This window comes from Pinus tabuliformis, chromosome 4_2, assembly GCF_031772625.1.
Source record: "Pinus tabuliformis cultivar Carrire ecotype Pingquan chromosome 4_2, CPIR1, whole genome shotgun sequence".
NCBI classification, from domain to species: Eukaryota; Viridiplantae; Streptophyta; class Pinopsida; order Pinales; family Pinaceae; genus Pinus; species Pinus tabuliformis.
This window is the reverse complement of record NC_142304.1, coordinates 447,447,483-447,466,969: the sequence shown is the minus strand read 5'-3', so window position 1 is coordinate 447,466,969 and position 19,487 is coordinate 447,447,483. Positions and strand designations below refer to the sequence as shown.

Genomic DNA, 19,487 nt, shown 5'->3' with positions numbered 1-19,487 from the left:
GCCACTTGGTACTTCTTGTGTTGAGAAGTAGCGAAGGAATGGATTCGTTGATTTGTGCCTTAATTCAAGGAATCAAATTTGTGATGTTGGTACTCATGCACAAGTTCCAATGGCGAGGACGAGTTCAAGAAGCAGTTTGACTAGTGCGAGTTTGTGGAGGACCGAGTTATCTGTCCTCTAGTGTGAGTTAAATTGGGAACTGAATGCTTAAGTGGAGTTAGCCTCCTAAATTTTAGGAGGATCTAGTTAACTAGGTGTGTTGACTTTTGTTAACTAGAAAAGCTCTAGTTCAACTTCCTAATTTAGAAACTCACTAACAATAGCCAAATTGAATTGCTTATAAGGAGATCGAAGGCACACTTTTTATTCATTATTCTTGAGCACGAGTTTGTGAGCAAGTGAGCTTGTGAGAGGAATGAGCCAAGAAGTTTTCTCTTGTGCGAGTTGGAGAAGGAAGGCAACCTTGAGAAGTGCGCTGAAAAATAGGAGGAAATTCCTATTTTTTAGGAGCTGGGAATGTGCTAGGAAATAGGGGCATATTTCCTAAGGAATGCACATAGATTTAGGAGCTCAGGTTTGCACAGTTTTCGAGGAGCAGATCAATATTCTAGCATGTGTTTCAAGCCTAGTTTAAGGCAGATTGAATATTGTATCTTTTGATTTAGACAAGCTGGTTGTAAGAGATTTATATTTTATTCTTCTTCAATAAAATTCTCAAGCAAGCGAGGGTTTTCCCCGTTGGGTTCCCTAGAAAATTGTGTTGTTTTCTTGTATGAACTTGTGCAATTATTTCTGTTCTATTTTGCTGCTATTTGGTAGAGAAATTCTATGCCTATGTGAAAGGAAAAAAATGTTTTTCAGAGTGTTCATATTAGCAGATTAGAATTTTGTGTATTTTCTACATTTTGGACCCCTTCTTCCTCTGAGGACACTTGGGGGCGTAATGTCCGAATTGATCGCATTGGAAGCATTTTATCTTGTTGAGATCTTTCGTCTCTTTCTTTCCTTTGGAGCTGAACTCGACCCCTCCTGCAGTCTTCTTACTCTTGGCCTTGCCCCTTTTGCTAGCTAGGGAGAAGTTCTCCTCGTCCTCATGCTTAACATGAGCTTCAGATCTAGCCTGCCTCTGAATCTCCTCCTGAACACACTCACCCAACAATCGTTCCCTGTTTGGAAGCTTTTCTTTGCCACTCACTGCGTCCTAGAAATTATCCCACGATTTATGAAGCCTTAATAGTGCAAGACTCACCAGATTCGCTTTAGGTACTGTCTCTCCAACTTGTCCTTCACTTGGGTGAACTTGGTGAGATAAGAGATTTTGGGCTCAGACTTGGTTATCCAAATATTTATGAGTTTGTCCTTGAGTACGAGTTTTCTGGCCTCACTTGAGCCCTGGTATAAATTCAAAATGGTTGTCCACATTTCTTTGGCAGTCTTCTTGCCGGAAAGATGTGGTACAATGTGGTCTTTGACTCCCTCAAGAATGATCCTTCTTGCTCTGACATCATTCTTGTTATGTTGAGCCAATCGCAAGGGGTCAGTTGGTGTCTACAAACTCCTTCATACCTTGCTCCTCAAGCACCACAGTGATCCTCTCCTTCCATGAGCAAAAATTTGCTGATCCCTCCAAATTGTGCTTTGGTCTAAAACCTTTGTAAGACTTTTTGTTGGTCGATTTCTTTAGAAACCCTAGCGCATTGGTCTGACTGGTAAAAATTGTGCTCTATCGGTCAAAACCCTAGCTCGCATTGCTAGAAGCCCTATCACAACCCTTCAACTGTATTGTGCCTTCCTTCTGCACTTTAAACATGTTCATGGGGTTGAAACATCGGTGCTAATCTTCAGTCGGAGACGTGGCTCTGATACCATGTTAGTTTTCTTAAAACTCAACTATCTAATCTGTGAATTATACTAAGCAAAGAGCTAAAAACTAAACTTTAACTTTAACCCACAAATATATTGAGTTTACGGACTAGCATGCATCGAAAATAAGGAAAAATGAAGACAAACACACCATAAAACCATACACAACAAATTTTCTTAGGAAACCCCAACTGAGGAATATTTGCAAACTTGGTGGCTTCTATTAGGTTACTTCAACGAGGATATTGTTAAGAAAAATTTTACAATGAAGGGAAAATATCCCTTGTCTTTGCAAATTGCTCAACGCACTGATACACCCTCTCTTAGCCTCTCGACCCAGTCAATTTGTGGATTGCATGGATTCATACAACTTAATAATGCTTGAACATGTCCTCTTCTGCATCCTGAATACGCCCTGGTTGAAGTAAATTGGATGTTGGATGAGATCTGAAGTTTGTGTGCCACTCTTTCTCCCTTTATTTGGGATGATCTAAATTCCTAGTTCACCCTAGCCAAAAGTGTTCTCTTCTTGTTGCCTTTAGCTACCAAGTTTCTAGTGCATGAATGAGCCAAGTGAATGCCCTTTTTCCCTCTTAGAGATTGATCGAGGCCCACTATTGCAACGAAGGGCTGAGATTAAATCTCCTTGGACTGTTGAGATCACTCCAATTCTTGACTATAGGAAAATTTGAATTTTCCCAAGTCAAGAAATAATAAAAAATGTTTAACTGTGCCTTGGTCCCACTTGTGGTTCCCTTTGCCAAATTTAGTGCACTTGCTAAATTTAGCTAAACCCTTCCTCCTTTAACTCCATTTAACACCATATTAGAAAACTGAGTTCCCAGTCCAACTCAATCTTCAGAGCCTCCTACTCATCTCTATCACTAGCATCGATCCTTGATCCAAGATCTCGTTGGATCTACCTACAAGATGGCCTTGTAGGCAAGAAAACTTACCCTTCTTGACACAAGCCTTACTACTGTGTCCTGAGTAGCTCCATTTGAATGTATGAATACTTGTCCTGTTTGGAACACAACATCATACCCTTTGTCCTTCAGAGTTTATACTGGGAGCAAGTTCGTCTTCAACTCCGGCACATATAACAACTTTGCCACCTCCAAAGATCCCCTTGATTCTAGTTGTGATAATACTGTTCCAAGCCCTTTCACTGCATGTATGGTACTCAACCAACTTTCAGATGCATGTTTGAATCTATCTCTAAAACTCTAAGGAACACTTCCCTCATTTCCGTCATATGGCGATATGCTCCACTATCCTCGAACCACGCACCATTGTACACAAATCGACACTTCTAACGCTAGTTCTAGAAAGACACGCAACCACCAATGAGAACTCCTCAAATTTTGTTGCAAACTCTTCAATCTCTGTTGATGTTGCAACATGTGCTTTCCCTTTGTCTTTTTTATTTATTTTTCTGTTTGGACATTGGTTGGCATAATGTCTTCGCTTTTGACATGCAAAGCAATTGACTTTGCTCATGTCCTTCTTCTTTGCATCATGAGAGGATCCTTCCTCTCCCTTGTTTAGTCTGGAAGTCCCCTTGCCCTTTCTTGCATGACCTGAAGAGAAACGTGTTGAAGGAAATGTAACTAGGTTCGGTCTTCACAAATGTACTTTTGATATTTGTATTTATTCAAGAAAAGAAATATTATTGTTATAATATATGTCAATGAGTTTCTTGCTCATTGAAGTAGGTCTAGCACATGTTAAAGTGCTATAGGTAAATCAAAAGGTCAACAGAATTATGTTAAAGACCTTAAGGCTTAAGAGTATGTTACATTATGTATAAGAGTCAAAGAAGTAACCTCCAAGCAAAGTCAAGCAAAGTCAAGTCATCCCCTAGCAAAGACACCATCAAAAGAAGCAATGACACCATTAAAAGCACCTATCACAGCAAAGGAAGACAAGTTGGCCTCAAAGTAGTAAGTTGGCCTAAAGGAGGGATAGTCCTCTATATATAGAGGCTGTCCACTCCTCTAAAGACAACGAATTCATATCTCTGAAATCTGTGAAGTAAGGAGGCAAGAAAAGGGTAGTTAAAGGATGAAAGAAAGGTCTCCAAGGACAACGAAGAAGGAGAAGTCACCACCGAAGATTTAAGGACTGTTTTCTAGGGTTAATACAGTCACATGTGCGAGAAAAGATAGGACAATCTGCGGTTATATCAGCAGTAAGGTCACAATCACATGTTCATCATTGTTTGGGTTAGAAATTAGGCCTACAAGGCCTCTCAAGTCAAGCGAAGAAGACTCTCTCTCTATCGAAGGAAAAAGGACCCTAATTCTCTAGGGTACCTCTCTCACATGCAAGAATTAGGGTTGCAGTGTTGTCACACTAAGGAAGAACGAAGTGCTGGAAGAAGGACAAAGTGCTAGGGAACGAAGTGTCGGAAGGAGGTGAACAAAGTGCTGGGGAAACATAGTGTAGAGAAAAGAAGGACTTGACTTGTGCTTGGAGGATCTTCTAGTCAAAGTTCTAGGGTTTGGCATTGATCAAGAAGGAAGCTTCAATAAGAGAAAACTTACTGAAGGGTTTTCCTCTCAAGAGAAGAGAGGTTTTGGCCTTGGCAGAGAGCCAACATTTGTGTTCTTGTCTTTACGATTTTGGTAGAAGTTTGATGAAACACACACACTAATAATAAGAAGAAGATCAAGCTAAGATAATTGTAAAAGTGCTTCACATATTGTTATCAAGTCAAGAAGAATCACACTACACCTAATTGCCCTAGATTCTTCAACACAACGTTCTCCTCATCCTCTTCACCTTTTACCTAGTTTCGACATAGAGCCTTCTCATGAGTCTCCTTGGTGAAGTCATCCCACAACCTATCCCAAGTTGGGAGATTCTCCCGTGCCACGACTCCCTTAACAAAGGTACCCCACTGTGCTGTGAATTTGTAGAGCTATCCTTACTAGTTCTGAGTTTGGCACTATCTTCCTTACTGCAACAAGCTCATCTCGTACTTGAGATATTCAGGTGAAATAGAAAATACTGTCTCAGTCTTGGACATCTTGGTGCTCTTGAGTTTCTCTCTCAGCACCATTTTCTAGTTTTGGTTGTCGCTTTGGTATAGCTTGGTCAATGCCTCCCACATTTCTCTAGTGGTTTTCTTTTTGGATATATGAGGAATAATGTGATCCTTCACTCTGTCCATGATAATCCTCCTGGATTTCACGTTCTTATTATGGGTGGCTGGAACGAACAAAGTTCGTTCCTCACGTTAAATACTCCAGAAGACTTGGAATATGCAGATCTCCATTGAGATACAAGATTATATATAAAATGTATGAATAAGAATGATGATACAATTGAGAGTGAGGGGCTTGCTTATATACCAAGCAGGTGTCCCTTTATGAACGGTGATGTCTCCTTAGAAATGCCTCTTTGTTTAACTAATTATTGCTTATTTACATATTATTATGTTTATTATTTATTATATTACTTTTACATAATTATATTCATAACAGTGGCCAAAAGTGTTGCATTGGTAGGAGGAATCTAAGTTTGTTCTACAAACTCCCAGATCTCCTTCTCCTTTAACACCAACACAATTCTCTCCTTCCAAATACTATAGTTAGACAACCCATCCAAACAATCTTCAAATCTGAGACTAGTAGCCATCTCTGTCCAACTGATCAAACGCTCACGCTTTGCTGTTAGCCAAACCTATGTGGCCCGGTCTCCCTTATGCTAGGTCCATCTTTGCCGCCTCTACATTATCTTTCGCATGTCCCCAAGCCTCGACTTCAGCGTTTTGCAGCTGCACCTGCTAGCTTGTTTGTCCAAAACTTAGCTTGGCAACTCACTTCCACTCTTCGCCTTGTGTCAATGTGACCTCCAACTGCAACGGATCGTTCAACCTCTGTTGTGGCTCGGTCTCCCTCAACAGCTCATCGGTCGGGCAATTGGGTGGCCCTAATGACTCTCGCCCCTTTTTCCGCCTCTACATTGTCTTCTGCATGTCCCCAATCCTCGAATTGAGCCTTTTGCAGCTGCACCCGCTAGCTTGTTTGTCCACAACTTAGCTTGGCAACTCACTTCCACTCTTCGCCTTGTGTCAATGTGACCTCCAGTTGCAACAGATCGTTCAGCCTCTGTTGTGGCTCGATCTCCCTCGATATCTCCTCAGTCGGGCAACTGGGTGGCCCTAAGGACTCTTGACCCCTTTTCTCTTGTCCACAGTGATACTAATTCTGTTGGCACTATCACGAGTGAGCCCATCTACCGGTGGCTGTATCCTTGACTGCTCTATCACCTGTTACTGACGACAGCTCCTAGTCACGACTACGCTATCCTGAAGATGCACTTTTCCACTTGCATCCGACTCCTTCAACTGCCTGCCGCCCCTTTTCCCAATGAATTTGTGTTCTTGTTGCTTGGCAACCCTTGGTGGCTGGCCTCAACCTACGCCCTTTGCCACAGCCGAGTCTTATCAATGTCGTTCCTTGTTAACATGTTCGTGTCACCTAGTGGCTGTTGCTAGGCGATGTCAGTTGACAACCCTCCATGTTGCGTTTTCAGTCCCTATCGCGACCTGCTATCTTGCTAACGATCTCCAGTCTTGGTAGCAGTGGAGTCTGACAACCTCATTGGCTGTCGGCCTTGCGATAGTGCCTGTGATATTTGGGCAGGATGCCAGGGCTGTTGGCCACCCATCACCCCACACTTTTTTTGTTAACCTTTTAAAAAAAATTGGCTCAACTACTTTTCCTTTTTTTATTTATTTATTTTATTTTAGATTTGAAAATCATGCCCTTAAAAAAAATTCAGGCCATCATTTTTTTTCTTTTTAGCCGTTCGGCTGATTTACTTCAGCCCCCTTAAAAAATTTGCTCGTTTTTGCACAATCATGGTCGAACCTGGCCCAACGATCCTGTACAAAACTTGGCTTTCTGTATTTCCTAGATCAATTTTTCAGAGATCCAACTTTGATACCATGTTAGATTTTCTGTGAACCTAGAAATTGGTACTTAGTTCCTAGCAAAAAACTGATCTACTGGTTAAATAGATAGTTAGGTTCCTACCACAAATTCAACAGAAGCACATTTAAATAACTGATCTCATAAAACAATGACACTGACAAATTTCTGCCCAACAAGTATTTCATTAAAAACAAATCTAAACTTACATGGGCTCCCCTCCTGGGATAATGGCCCTACTGAGAAAATACATAATACAAATAAACCGGATATAATCCAACAAATTTTTCCTAGATCGGTGCTCGATCGTTCTTGCAGATCTAGATCTCCAACCTCTCTGCACTCCTTCGGACCCAGCACACCGTTCGCTGAGATGCTGCTCCCAATCTTGTGCTGCTGTAATGTGTCTTTCTCCTCTCCTTAGCCTTTCTTTTGTAACTTTACAATGAGCTAAATCCCTGACCGTCCCTAATCTCCAAAGTGATTGATGACCGAGATTAGATTTCGCCTCACTTGAGATCAATGGTTGAGATTAAAACTTATTCACTAAAGTAAATTGCTTTACTTTTCCTAAGTTTCTTTTAGCTCAATAAGCGAACGTACTAATATGTACTTTTTCCTAAGTTAGACTTAGGCTAAGTTACATTAGCAACTTGTTCATACTAGAGCAAGTGTTTTAAGGAGAATGTGGGCGACTTCTACATGTCTAGACACAAGGCCTGTGCTGAAGTACCTGCCCGAGCTACAAAAATCAACACTCCAAAGTCATGTATTCCACTGGCTACACTGCCCTTGCTTGAACCTTTTTGTAGCATAGGCAATCCCAAGCCAACTCCAAGCCTCTATCCATGAATCCAAGCTACCTGATACTATCTACGGGCTAATGCCCTCCTGAAATATGCACAAGGCTTGTCCTCCTAAGTAGGGCATTCTTCAGGTAAGTGAAGCTTTCCATTTGGCCATAATGAAGGATGTTCACTAAGCTGTCAAGAGAACTCCAACACCCTAAGGAAAAATGCCAACCTAAATGAGGTCGTGCAACCATTGGGCAGGCTATCTCCAATGTGCAAATCTATCATGGATCATTTTCCATGTGCCATTACATATTGGAACCATCTACACCAGTACCCCACATCTCATGAAGCACCCCTAAACATGGTGTAAACACTCTCAGAGTAACCTGAAAGATAACACCTAATGGCAGGTCTCCCTCAAATGATGTCTTAAAACTCTACATGCTTTAACGTAATTTTTTACTACTATCTATAAATTTTAATTTATGTCATTATTATCCGAGAATACCATGAAATCATTTTTCTCCATGATCTCATTTGAGTCTTCAATCCCATTTACATCGTTTTCTTTGAGAGCCTTAGTATGTGGTAACATATCTGGTAATATATTCCTGCTTCTTTTCAGACGCTGGAAATCAAAGTGACTAAAGTTTCTTATTAATGCCTGTACTTCACTTTAGTTGGAAAGCTTGTTTGTGTGCTTGCCATTGCCTTTGCATGATCTTAGTAATTGAGTTAATCTACCTCAATCAATAACCTGTCAGTGCCTGTAGTGCGGCCTACTCTGATGCTCAGCATCACCACTTGGATTTCAACCTTGTTGCAGGGAGTATCTCCGATCCTAACCAATAACACTTGCCAATTTTTGTTTCTGATTATTTGTTTCACCCAGGTCTTCCTGGGTTGCCTTTTGCCCTTGTCTTTTTAGCTTTTTAAAAGCATCGTGAAGGGGAATCCAATCTTTCTCTTTTTCAGTACTGTAGTATTCTTTTGTCTTTCAATTTAATGTTTACGATATAGTTGAATAAAAAGCAGAGGAAGCACTATTTTTGCATTCTTTTACTGGAGTCGAAATGGCTAACCAAAGATTCTAGAAATCAAGGTTCTTAATTTCTATTTAATCTGTTTTTGCATTGGTGTGCCTTGTTAGATTTTGTCCTTTATATGTATGTTTGCACTTTAGTAGTTTTATTATTTTGAGTGCATGCCTATTCGTCCCGTAGAGTGTTGCTTCATGAAGCAGTGGTTAAGCTTCCTTGTAGATTCCAATGTTTCATCCATGCTGTGTCTTTAAGCTTCTGTTTATGTTATCCATGCTGTCTTTAAGCTTCTGTTTATGTTGCCGACTCTTTGCATGGGATCTAAGAGGTATTATACTATTATGTTCTCTATTATTAGTAACTTGCATTGTTAGAGAAATGCAATTGAGGGTTTTTGAGCATATATTAGTCATTGGAACGAGTGTTTGTGGAACTGAAATTGGATTTGTTACATGCCAGTGAGATGCTGATAACAAAATGTGCTTTTTCTATTGCTTATCTTTTGTCAGAATTGGACTCGGGAAGAGACAGACCAGCTCTTTGACTTATGTGAACAGTTTGACCTTCGATTTATTATAATTGCTGATAGATTTACTCCATCGCGAAGTGTAGAGGAACTCAAGGGCCGTTACTATACAGGTATGATTCTCGCTGTCACTTTGTAGATGTTTCTCAAGGGTACTGGATCACCTCCAAGACAAATTTAGCACAAAATGATCAAAGTTGCAGATTGTCTAAATCTCATTACTATTTTTTACTTTTTTGTAGCTGTTAGAGCACTCTTGTTGGCCAAAGCTCCATCTCCTGAGGAAATTGCAGACCACCCTATTGTTAAGGTGGTAATTTCTGGAAACCCGCAGTTAAAATTGTTGCAATCTGCAAAAGGATCATTGGTATAGCTTTATCATCGATCATGCGATGTTTTTGAAGGCCTTAATACATTCAACAGAGTTACCTTAATTTTTTTTTCCTTATTCTTAATTGTTATTACCCTCCTCTTGTCTTCAAATATTCCTTTCTTCTGCAGGAGCCATATTTCATCCTAAGTGAGGTTGATCGAAAACGGGCATTGGCTGCAATACTCTCTCAGTCAAGGCAGCAGGAGCGCGAGGATGCAGAGGTTCTTATTTCAGTATTTGTTACACTTAGATTTCCGTGACTTGGGTGTATATGTTGCATTATGTTGTCGAAAATTTCATTTATCTATTGAGTAATTAAGTTAAAGGTCAGAAACCTAACAGTGTATTCCTTTCAGTATAATATTGAAATGGTTTTGATTGTTTTAGGTCTTAGCTGAGGCAAAACGTATTACTGAAGCACGGTTGAGTGCAAAGGTAAATATGCCTGGCTTCATGCATGGTGCTACTTCTGAACTTGGACTTCATCTTCATTCTGGTCATTTATTGATTACCAGTAAAGACATCAATTCAGGGTGACATGTAACGCATCAATGACAGATGTTATTGATCATTTAGGATCTTGACATGGATGTTTCTTTTGTGGTTTTATCAGTGCCACTTGAGAAAATATGTACTACTTTTGATTTTTGTTTTAATCTCATTTGTGAGATACCTATGAGAGAATAGCACAATACTTTTTTGTTTCTACTGTTGTTCATAATAGATATTGGCAAAGTTTGATATCAAGCGTTTCTTTTGTATAAAAGGACATTCTGAATGCAACTGATCTCACGGCAAAGGATAGCATGATATATCTTTATCATGGTGATTCCTATGATTGATTCACATTTATCATGATGGCAATACTTTGCAGAATGGAGATGAAACAGAGATGCCTACGACTGGGCCAACGGCTGCAGCTTCAATTGTGGAAATCGAAAAGACTCCAACTCCGGCTGGTTCTGCATCTCCATCAGCCACTCCTCAGCCTCCTGTTCATGTGGCTGGACCTCCAATACCAAGCCCAGTTGCGATTTCACCGCCAGCTGGGCTTCGAATGGTACTATTCATCATTTAATCTCCTGTTCTGTATAACTGAATAAGAATTCTGAGTGGATATTGAAGAAAAGTGGACATTTGATGCTCTTCATTTTTATTTCTGGAAATCCATCTAGTGATGTCCTGCTATAATGATTAAAGTTTTGAGATATTAAACTAGTCAAATGACCGCAAACAAAAAGTTTCCACCTAGCTTTTTGGTACAAAAAACACCATTTTTTCATTAAAACCAGTTACATCATTTTAATTTTAATATATAACATTGAATGCTTTACCTGTTTGACAGGGATATAAGTCTGAAATCTGAGATATCATAACAGAGATGGTTATTAGTTACAGTTTGAACAATAGAAATAATCAAATCCCTTTCAATGCTAAGTGAACATCTATCAATCAAATACCTATTGAAAAGATTATTGTTTAAAACTTCAAATTAATGGATAATTTCCAATATTTCAATAAAAAGAGTCTTCACCCTCCATAACGGAGTTTCATTGAATTTGCATAGCTTATGGAGCAATTATTGTGCTTATGCTGTAATTTGCTTGTTATCAAGGGCTTTTTTATGTTTTTCCAAATGGCCACCCTGATGAAAACAATTTATCTTCCCAATTTGCTAGCCCTTTATTAACTGTTAAATTATCTGGCCTTGCATTTTACAACAATTGGGCATAATTTCATGTGGTAAACTTTAAAGCTAGTTTCACAGCCTCAATTGCTGGCTGATCAATATCTGCAATTTCTTCTGTTGCTGTCAATCATCAGGTCAACAATGTTGTACAATGGGATCATCCTGTAGTATCAATTCCTTGAAAATTTATTATTTTAATATTTTGTTATATCTTGATAATGTCTGCAAGCTCTTTTCCCAGCTAAACTTAGTGGATAAAATGGCTTATTACATGTGTTAAAACTTAAGTTTGTCTCATTCTTAAACACATTTCACATCTTCAAATGCTACTAGAAGTTTGTGCTTTTTTCCAACTAAGCAAAACTCCTGTTTTCATATAGGATATTTATCCATGGAAAATGTCTGTTGTAATTTCTAGTTTGGGTGCAACGTAAGAAGCTATCATTAATTTATCCGACCCGTGTTGAAGTACAAATGATGTTGTTTGGCTGGTTTTAAGGATTGATATTTATTTGCTTTTTTGTTGGTTCTTCTGTTTTGGGGATTTTTGGCAATATTGTCTTTAAAGTATTGAAGAGAATTGATATATGCACATGTTTGTCCCAGCACTGGTATATATGGATATGGTTACTGCAAATATTGTTTAGTTTCTAATTGTAATGATCAAATGACATTTAGTAGAATAACGGTTCTGTTTGGAATATGCAGAATAACTTTTATTCAATGGTTATGTCTGGGTCCTGCTTCATGTTTCTATTTTTCCTTCTACTTTTAAGTTTTGTCTGATGTCCTCACATTTGTGAAATTTCATAAGAAACAACATATTTTGTTTTGCTTGGCTTCAATTTTAGTATTAGAATGCAGTTCAGAGTTTTCTATACTTTTCTGTTATATGCCATGCAAAGATTGTTGGTTTAAAACAAGATAAGTTAGTTTTGCAGATTACCAATAAATGTAGAATTTTGGCTTCTTTCTTTTGTAACTGACATTTATTAGTTTTGTCGTCAGCTTCGTGTGTATTTGAGAACTACTCTTTTGGGACAGCTGGTGCAAGCAACAGTCTCATCATCTGGTGTAAGGACAATCAAGCGTATTGATCAGACACTTCAAGATCTTGGGGTACAGCTTCTGTTCCCAAATCATAGAAAATGGGATGCTTTCTCTTACCTATTTTTGACATTTGTTGCTAATTGATGAGAAATAATTTAATTGGGGTTGTAGTGGCTAGCAGTTCATAATTTCGATAATAAATTCAGAAATAAATTCAGGTTGAAATCCTTTGCATGTTGTTTCCATTAAAAGAGGGAGCAAATTCTGCTTTCCATCTTTTGATTTGCTAGTACTAGTTTCTGCATATTAGTAATTGAATGACGCTGTACGAGAATCTGGATGATAGGATAATCCTTTGCTATTCTCTTTTACAACATCTGGATGATAGGACAATCCTTTGCTATTCTCTTTTGCAACATCTGGGGAATCTTGTGCCTTCATATTTATTTGTATCTTTGTTCGCACAGAAACTGATATTAGCTTCATTTCTAGGCCACTATTTATTTGCTCTGGTTGAATTATATAATAGTCAACAATGTTAGAAAGGACCCATTGCTTGTCTGATTTAGAGCTGGTACTGATATCAGCAATTTCATGAATCTGCTTAACATCCAGCTGCTTACTTGTAAGCTGAAAGGGCATAATGTCTGAAGTATTCTGTTCACTTCTGATTACTGAATTTTAAAGTACATAATTTGACTTTTAACCTATAATAATGGTGATGTTTTGATTCTGGTGTTCTGTTTATGGGTTCATATTCAATACTTATAGCATTTGGTGAGGCTTGAGTTTTTTATTTTATTTTATTTTATTAAAGCTGTAATTTCTTAATTTTGAGAGTTGTTTTGATCAGAACACCTCCGTAGTTTATACAAAGATACATAAATTCTTTGTACAGTCAGCTAGACTTGCCTTCGACCACCCTGCCAAGCCCCCTCAGACCTGGGTAGTCTTTGGATTCCCACTGCCATTATCGGGCAGTGCATAGGCACCTTTGCAGTGGTTCACGCACTGAGGTAAAGAGGCACAGTGGATTATCAGGCAGTGCATATTCATCTCTACTTTCAGAGTGGTTGACGTTGCACAGCAGATATTTCTTCTTCTTTCTCTACTACATTTATACGTATTGATGAGTAGTTTCTTCTGGTTTTGCTATTTGTATTTTTGTTTTTGTTGGTATCTTCATTTTGTTGTTACTGGTTGTACTTTGTGTCTCATTGACCTACTCTACATTCATGGGCACATATATAAAAATGTCACATCTATACAGTCAAAGAGGGTCTTTCCTTTACAAACCAGTTGAGGTATTCCAAAAAATATAATGTCCTTATATTGATTCTAGATTTCTGCTTTGTACAAAAATTATGAAAGGCCTAAAGCTCCAAGTCCACCAAAATAAGCAAAAGTTTTTAACCAGAATAGTTAATGAGCTGATCTGATCTGTTACGGTGCCTTTCTTGATTGTTGGTTTCCACTTTATGATCATGATCAATTCTGTGTCTAATGTGTTTTTATCTGTTTCACCCTACAACAGAGAGCACTTCAAAGAAGTTTTTATGACCACCAACTTGACTTCTTATACAACTTGGATATCTATTATATATTTCTGTTTTCTCTGGTTGCCTAGTGTTGAGTAATGCATCATCCATTGTTTTCTTTGAACAGGTGAATCTTTGAACTTTAGTGTGTCCAAGCAGTCTTTTATGGTCAATACATGCACTTAGATAAAGATAAGATAAGCTTATTAATGTTCAACAAATGACCAAATAATAGGTTATCGGGACGAAAGTGATGAAGTTGCCAAGACCTTATGGATGTTGTCGGAGGTTCCTCCCAGCTACCTTGTATTATCATCTTGAACTCATTAGCCAGGGTGAACTAGGTATTCAAGCTTGGTTTACCTTGGAAGTGGTATCATCCTTGGATTCCTGTAAATGTCTTCCCTGGTTGCAAGAAAAACAACTTTCTTGCTACAAGGAGATGTAAGCCTCTTGAAGACATCCACCATTCATATAAAGCCTTTTGGTGCACCATCCTTTCTAAGCATGTTTCCTTTCCACCTAATATTCATCATCATTGTCTGTATTCTCACACAGCCTCTCTTTACAATGTCCCTGGGCAACCACCAGTCCACATCTCCTTCTGCCTCCTCTTCCTACCTTTTATTCTCCGCAGGAGATATCTGGAGAGCAGTCAGGGTTATCAACACAAACAAGGTTGCAGATGAATAAGAGCCTTCATGCAGAGTTCCTCAAACATAAACGTTTTAAAATGTTTCATTGGTGCTCTGTTTAATCAACATTGATTGTTCAGGTTTTCTTCCCTCTTGGTCTCACCACATCATCCACACCAGGGATACACCAGACTCTAATAGATATAGGACTAACATGATTGGACACACTTTTGCCAAGCTCTACATGACAGTGCTTCATAGGAGGATTTCAGACCAATCTAAGAAGAGGAACCTCACAGCCAGAGGATAAGCACGTTTCTGTTAGGAGTACCAGACCTTTGACAACATCTTCAATATCTGGGCCATCACTGAGGATGCATGTCACTGCTCTTTGAAGGTCTTTTTCGCTATGTGGACTTTAAAGAGGCATTAGACTATGTTTTGAGAGAGGCTACATTATAGAGGCTGCATGACATTCACCATCTTAGAGATCCTTTTGCAGCTTTGCTTCACATCTCAGAGACCCTTCTGCTTTCTATCATGAGACTGTGGAAGCCAGTCCTTGGTTGTTTCCGCATGGCCCATGGTCTCTCAGATTTCATTAGGAGCACTACATGTGTCAAACATTGTTGGTTTCTCTTGCGGATGGTCTTTGGGATCTATTATAATGGGCTGGAATCTTTTCTCAGGGATCACATACAGGGGGGTGATGACTACCTTCATGTTTTTATCTCCCTATATCTATTCATTATTGACGTGTTCTTGTTAGCCTCATCACTTGCATGCCTTCAAAGGTAGATTGATATGATCTTTGATATTTGATCATCTGAAGGAAAATTGAGGTCATGATCTTCAATGTGCCAATGAGTGCTGTGATTGACTACCACTTCCACTTTTGAGGGAGGAGATCCAAATTACCACAATGTATACATACTTCGGGATTCAATTCTCATGGTTATGTTTTAGCTTGAGGCTTGCTTTTGATGAAATTGCTTATCTTGCTCTGCTTGAGAGGCAGTGCTTTCAACACCACTTCCAAGATATATCATCTAATATGCACCTCTTAGTCATGATCATCAAACCCACTATCCTTAGACATGATCATCATACCCGCTATCTTTTATGGCTTTAAGGTTTAGGCACTGTTGCCCACCAAAAGTGGGTTGCCCCTCAGAGAAATTTTTTCTCCACTTTGATTAGCTAGCCAACTAGTAGCCGCTTCTAAAGGAAGGACCTTTGGGGAGGTCACACTAGGCTAGGGGTAAAGGATAACTTCCTAGGTGAAGCATGGGAACAAGGGTACAATCAAGAGCGATCAATCTTCTAGCTTGGCTTGTGATTCATATTAGTATGCCCCAAAACATTGAAAGAAAGCACATGATTACAAGAATGGTTAGTGTACCTTCATCAAAAAGCATGTTAGATGGGAGAGAGCATTGACTAGAGCATAGGTGGAGAGCTTTGCTGCAAAGCTATCTGTGGGTCATCATAGGGCTGCTAGTTGGTTGGTTGTCAAATGACGATAATTTTTTTCTCCAATGGGTTCCCCACTTTTGGTGGGTAATAATCCCATAGGCTTACAAAGTTAATTAATGCTCTAGAGTCTACACATTTCAAGAATCAAAATGCCAAATCCATTGGACTTAGTGTGGGAATATGGTCTACCCTATGAGGGTCATAATAGAATGAGGTTGAGTTGTAAGCTATGTGGTGTGGAAATGTTGTGTGGAATCAATCATTTGAAATACCACCTTTTCAAGGTATCGGGGAATGAAGTGGAGATTTTCCTAGCAACCACCCAAGAAATTGTGCACATTGCAAATCAATCCATTTTCCAAATGCGTATGAGAGATCAAAGGGAAGAAATGAGGTTTGAGCTCGCAAATAGATCTACAAGCTTCTTAGGAGTGGGGGAAGCCAATCCTTAAGCTCACATTTCGTAATGACTGGCCCCTCAATGTCCTCATTCAAGGGGAAAATGTTGATTGCATAAGGAGACCGACTAAGCTAAAGGAATCGTGGGAGATCACAAGATGCATCATTATGTTAGATACATGGACAAATGGGAAAGGCAGGTCGATCCTGAATTACTTGGTTAATTATCTGAGGGGGACAATGTTTATCAAATCTATTGATGCATATGCATATGTTAATGATTCACAATTGTTGTGTGAGTTATTGGACAATTTCATCCATGATATAGGTCTCCTTACGAACAATGCTACTAACTATGTTGCTTTGGGCAAGTTGCTCATGGAGAGGATTTAGAGCTTATATTGGACTCTTGTGTCACCCATTGCATTGATTTGATGCTAGAGGACATGGGAAAAATTCCTTGAATCAAGGAAATTGTTGAGTTAGCTAGGAGTGTTATGAAATATATATACAATCATACATATGTTTTAAAACTCTTGAGACAATTCATAGGGGGGAAAGGAGTTGGTTTCTCCTAAATTACTTGGTTAATTATCTGAGGGGGACAATGTCTATCAAATCTATTGATGCATTTGCATATGTTAAAGATGCACAGTTGTTATGCGAGTTATTGGATAATTTCATCTACTATATAGGTCTGTAGTATGTTGTCCAAGTCCTTATGGACAATGCTGCTAACTATGTTGCTTTGGGCAAGTTGCTCATGGAGAGGAATTAGAGCTTATATTGTGTTGAAATATGTAACTAGGTTTGGTCTTCATAATGACATACGTAATCATGATTTTATGTTCTTGATGTAATGAGAAAAATAAATTTATTATTATTACTCTTGAGGCATGGGTTTCATGCTCAAGGAAGTTTATTTTATAGGTTAAGCTCCCATTGAGAGCTTCTAGGGCTTGTCATTGAGTCTACAAGTCAAGAAAATTATTGTCATGTATTGAAGACCCATTTGGGCATGTTACATATTGTAAAAATAAATTTTATTTGAGTCAAAAGACCCTCCAAGACCTCATCATGATGCAATATTCAAGTAAAGTCGGCCTAAAAGGAGTAATTCGACCCAATGAGAAGCCTATATAAAGGAGACCTCAACCTCACTTGGAGGACACACTTCACGCACTCAAGTTCGATCACAAGAAAGAAAAGGAGTGCGAAGAAGAAGAGAACGAACGAGGAAGAAAAATTCGAGCTTTTGGGATTGTTTCTGGGCTAATACTCTCCACACATGCGAAGAAATTAGGGCTCCTACTATAGCAAAAGACGCTGAATAACAAAAGCGAAGATAGGTCATGAAGCAAAGCTATTTGGAAGATGAATTCTCTAAGTGAGAGAATCCACCAAAGCGAAGAAGAAAGGAGCAAGAATACACCATCATTTCTCACACGTGTAAGGGTTAGGGTTTATGCAGAAGATTTAGCTGGATAGGTTGAAGTTGCAAAAGAATTCGTTAGGCAGGTCGAAGTTGCAAAAGAATTTGCTAGGGAGGTCGAATTTGTAGAAGAATCTGCTAGGGAGGTCGAAATTGCAAAAGAAGTTGCTAGAAGTCAATTTTGCAGAAGTTGTTGGGAGCAAGGTTTGACTTGGTCTTGGAGGGTCTTGGTCAAAGGTCAAAGGTACTGGAATTTATCAATTGAAGGTCTATAAGAAGAGAAAAAATTCTAGTGGGTTTTCCTCTCAAGTTGGAGAGGTTTTGGCCTTGGTTAATTGCTTATATCTTGTGTCCTTTGCCTTATTGTTCTTTATGGTTTGGTAACTGTTTGATGAAGAGAATACTAATAATAATAAGGTGAAGGAAGAAAGCTAATCAAGTTAAGTAAAAATACATCACAAGTAGTTATCAAAGTAAGAGAAATCACCTACACTTGTTGCCCCTAGATTACTCAACATGGTTTTAGAGCTAAGGTGACAAGTCGAGGAAGGGCAGATTAAAGAAAGACACTCAAGGGCCGAAACACTAGAAGATTATGAAGAGTATCAATTATCAAGAAGGACCTCTCATCTCAAAGACGTCACAAGGACAAGGATTACATCATCATCTTGAAGAAGGAAGTTTCTAAAGAAGACCTCAAAACCCTAGTTTGTTCAAAGAAGGACTCCACACTTGAATTATTCTTGGGAACCTCGCTCAACCATCAAATCGAGAAGAAGGAGACCTCAAAGACCCTATCTCTACTCAAATAAAGAAGAACTACAAATTGGAGCATCTTGAAGCCTCTACATCAAAGAAAAACAAGAGAAGGCATTGTCATCATCATCAAGGAACCAAGGTGATCTCCCTCTCTTTGAAGGATCACTTTTGAAGGAAGACATCTTCATCAAGAAGACATCTTCTATCAATATCATCATAAAAATCAAGAAGGCAGCAGATTGAAGATATTGTAATCAAGGAGTATCTTTATGTCCACATTTGATCCCCGATCCTGAATTGTCCATTTTTTTATATCATTTAACAAGTAATCATCTTAACCACAATCTCTTAAGGCATTGGTCTGCTTAATTAATCAAATCCATCTAGTGCTTTTTATATCGTGTCTCGTGTCTCCCAACCAACTGGTCGACAGTTGGTCTCATCATCTCTCAGGGACTACCCCCCTTAGCCGCGGGAGACAGGCTTAAACGGAGGGATCGGGGATCAGAGTGACAACCCCCGGTCTGAGCGTTGTCGTGTCAATCTGTGCGACAACAGGCACTACAAGAGAGATTGTCCCAAACTCAATAAGGACAACAACAAAAGAGGAAGGAAAGAAGCCCATATCACCAAAGAAGTGGAAGATACTAAGAAGAAAAAATCAAAGAAGGAAGAAGTGAAAGATCTCTACTATGATTGAGATAATCTTCTCCACCAAGTTCTTTTCAGTCTTGGTATAACTATCATGATAAGAAACATTAAGAACATGATAGGGTGCATCATTTTAGGAGATGGCATCATAAGAGCATGCAAATTAAGCAGGAGCTCATGACATCATCATGAGAATCTTGAAAGATCTCTGAAGTAGAAGTCTATGGCAGTGATCATTAGAAGGAAGTAGCTCTTGGTAACCTCATTGGAAACATAAGTAGTACTTAAGGGTAGAAGAAAGTCATCTAGTGTAAAGCTCAT

At 38.9% G+C, this 19,487-nt stretch overlaps 1 protein-coding gene across 3 annotated transcripts in view; it reads left to right on the top strand.

The window, feature by feature from the left end:
* The window catches only part of LOC149169892 (myb-like transcription factor family protein), a 180,720-nt gene that overhangs the window by 64,595 nt on the left and 96,638 nt on the right, over positions 1 to 19,487 (top strand). The window contains exons 6-11 of one of the 3 annotated variants that reach the window (XM_089428848.1): positions 9,147 to 9,276; positions 9,406 to 9,476; positions 9,665 to 9,757; positions 9,924 to 9,971; positions 10,411 to 10,596; positions 12,235 to 12,345. In XM_089428848.1, coding sequence (XP_089284974.1) covers positions 9,147 to 9,276; positions 9,406 to 9,476; positions 9,665 to 9,757; positions 9,924 to 9,971; positions 10,411 to 10,596; positions 12,235 to 12,345 — 639 coding nt within the window. Of the gene's footprint in view, positions 1 to 9,146; positions 9,277 to 9,405; positions 9,531 to 9,664; positions 9,758 to 9,923; positions 9,972 to 10,410; positions 10,597 to 12,234; positions 12,346 to 19,487 lie in introns of all 3 variants that reach the window. The other 2 variants (XM_089428847.1, XM_089428849.1) reach the window with 2 other exon arrangements.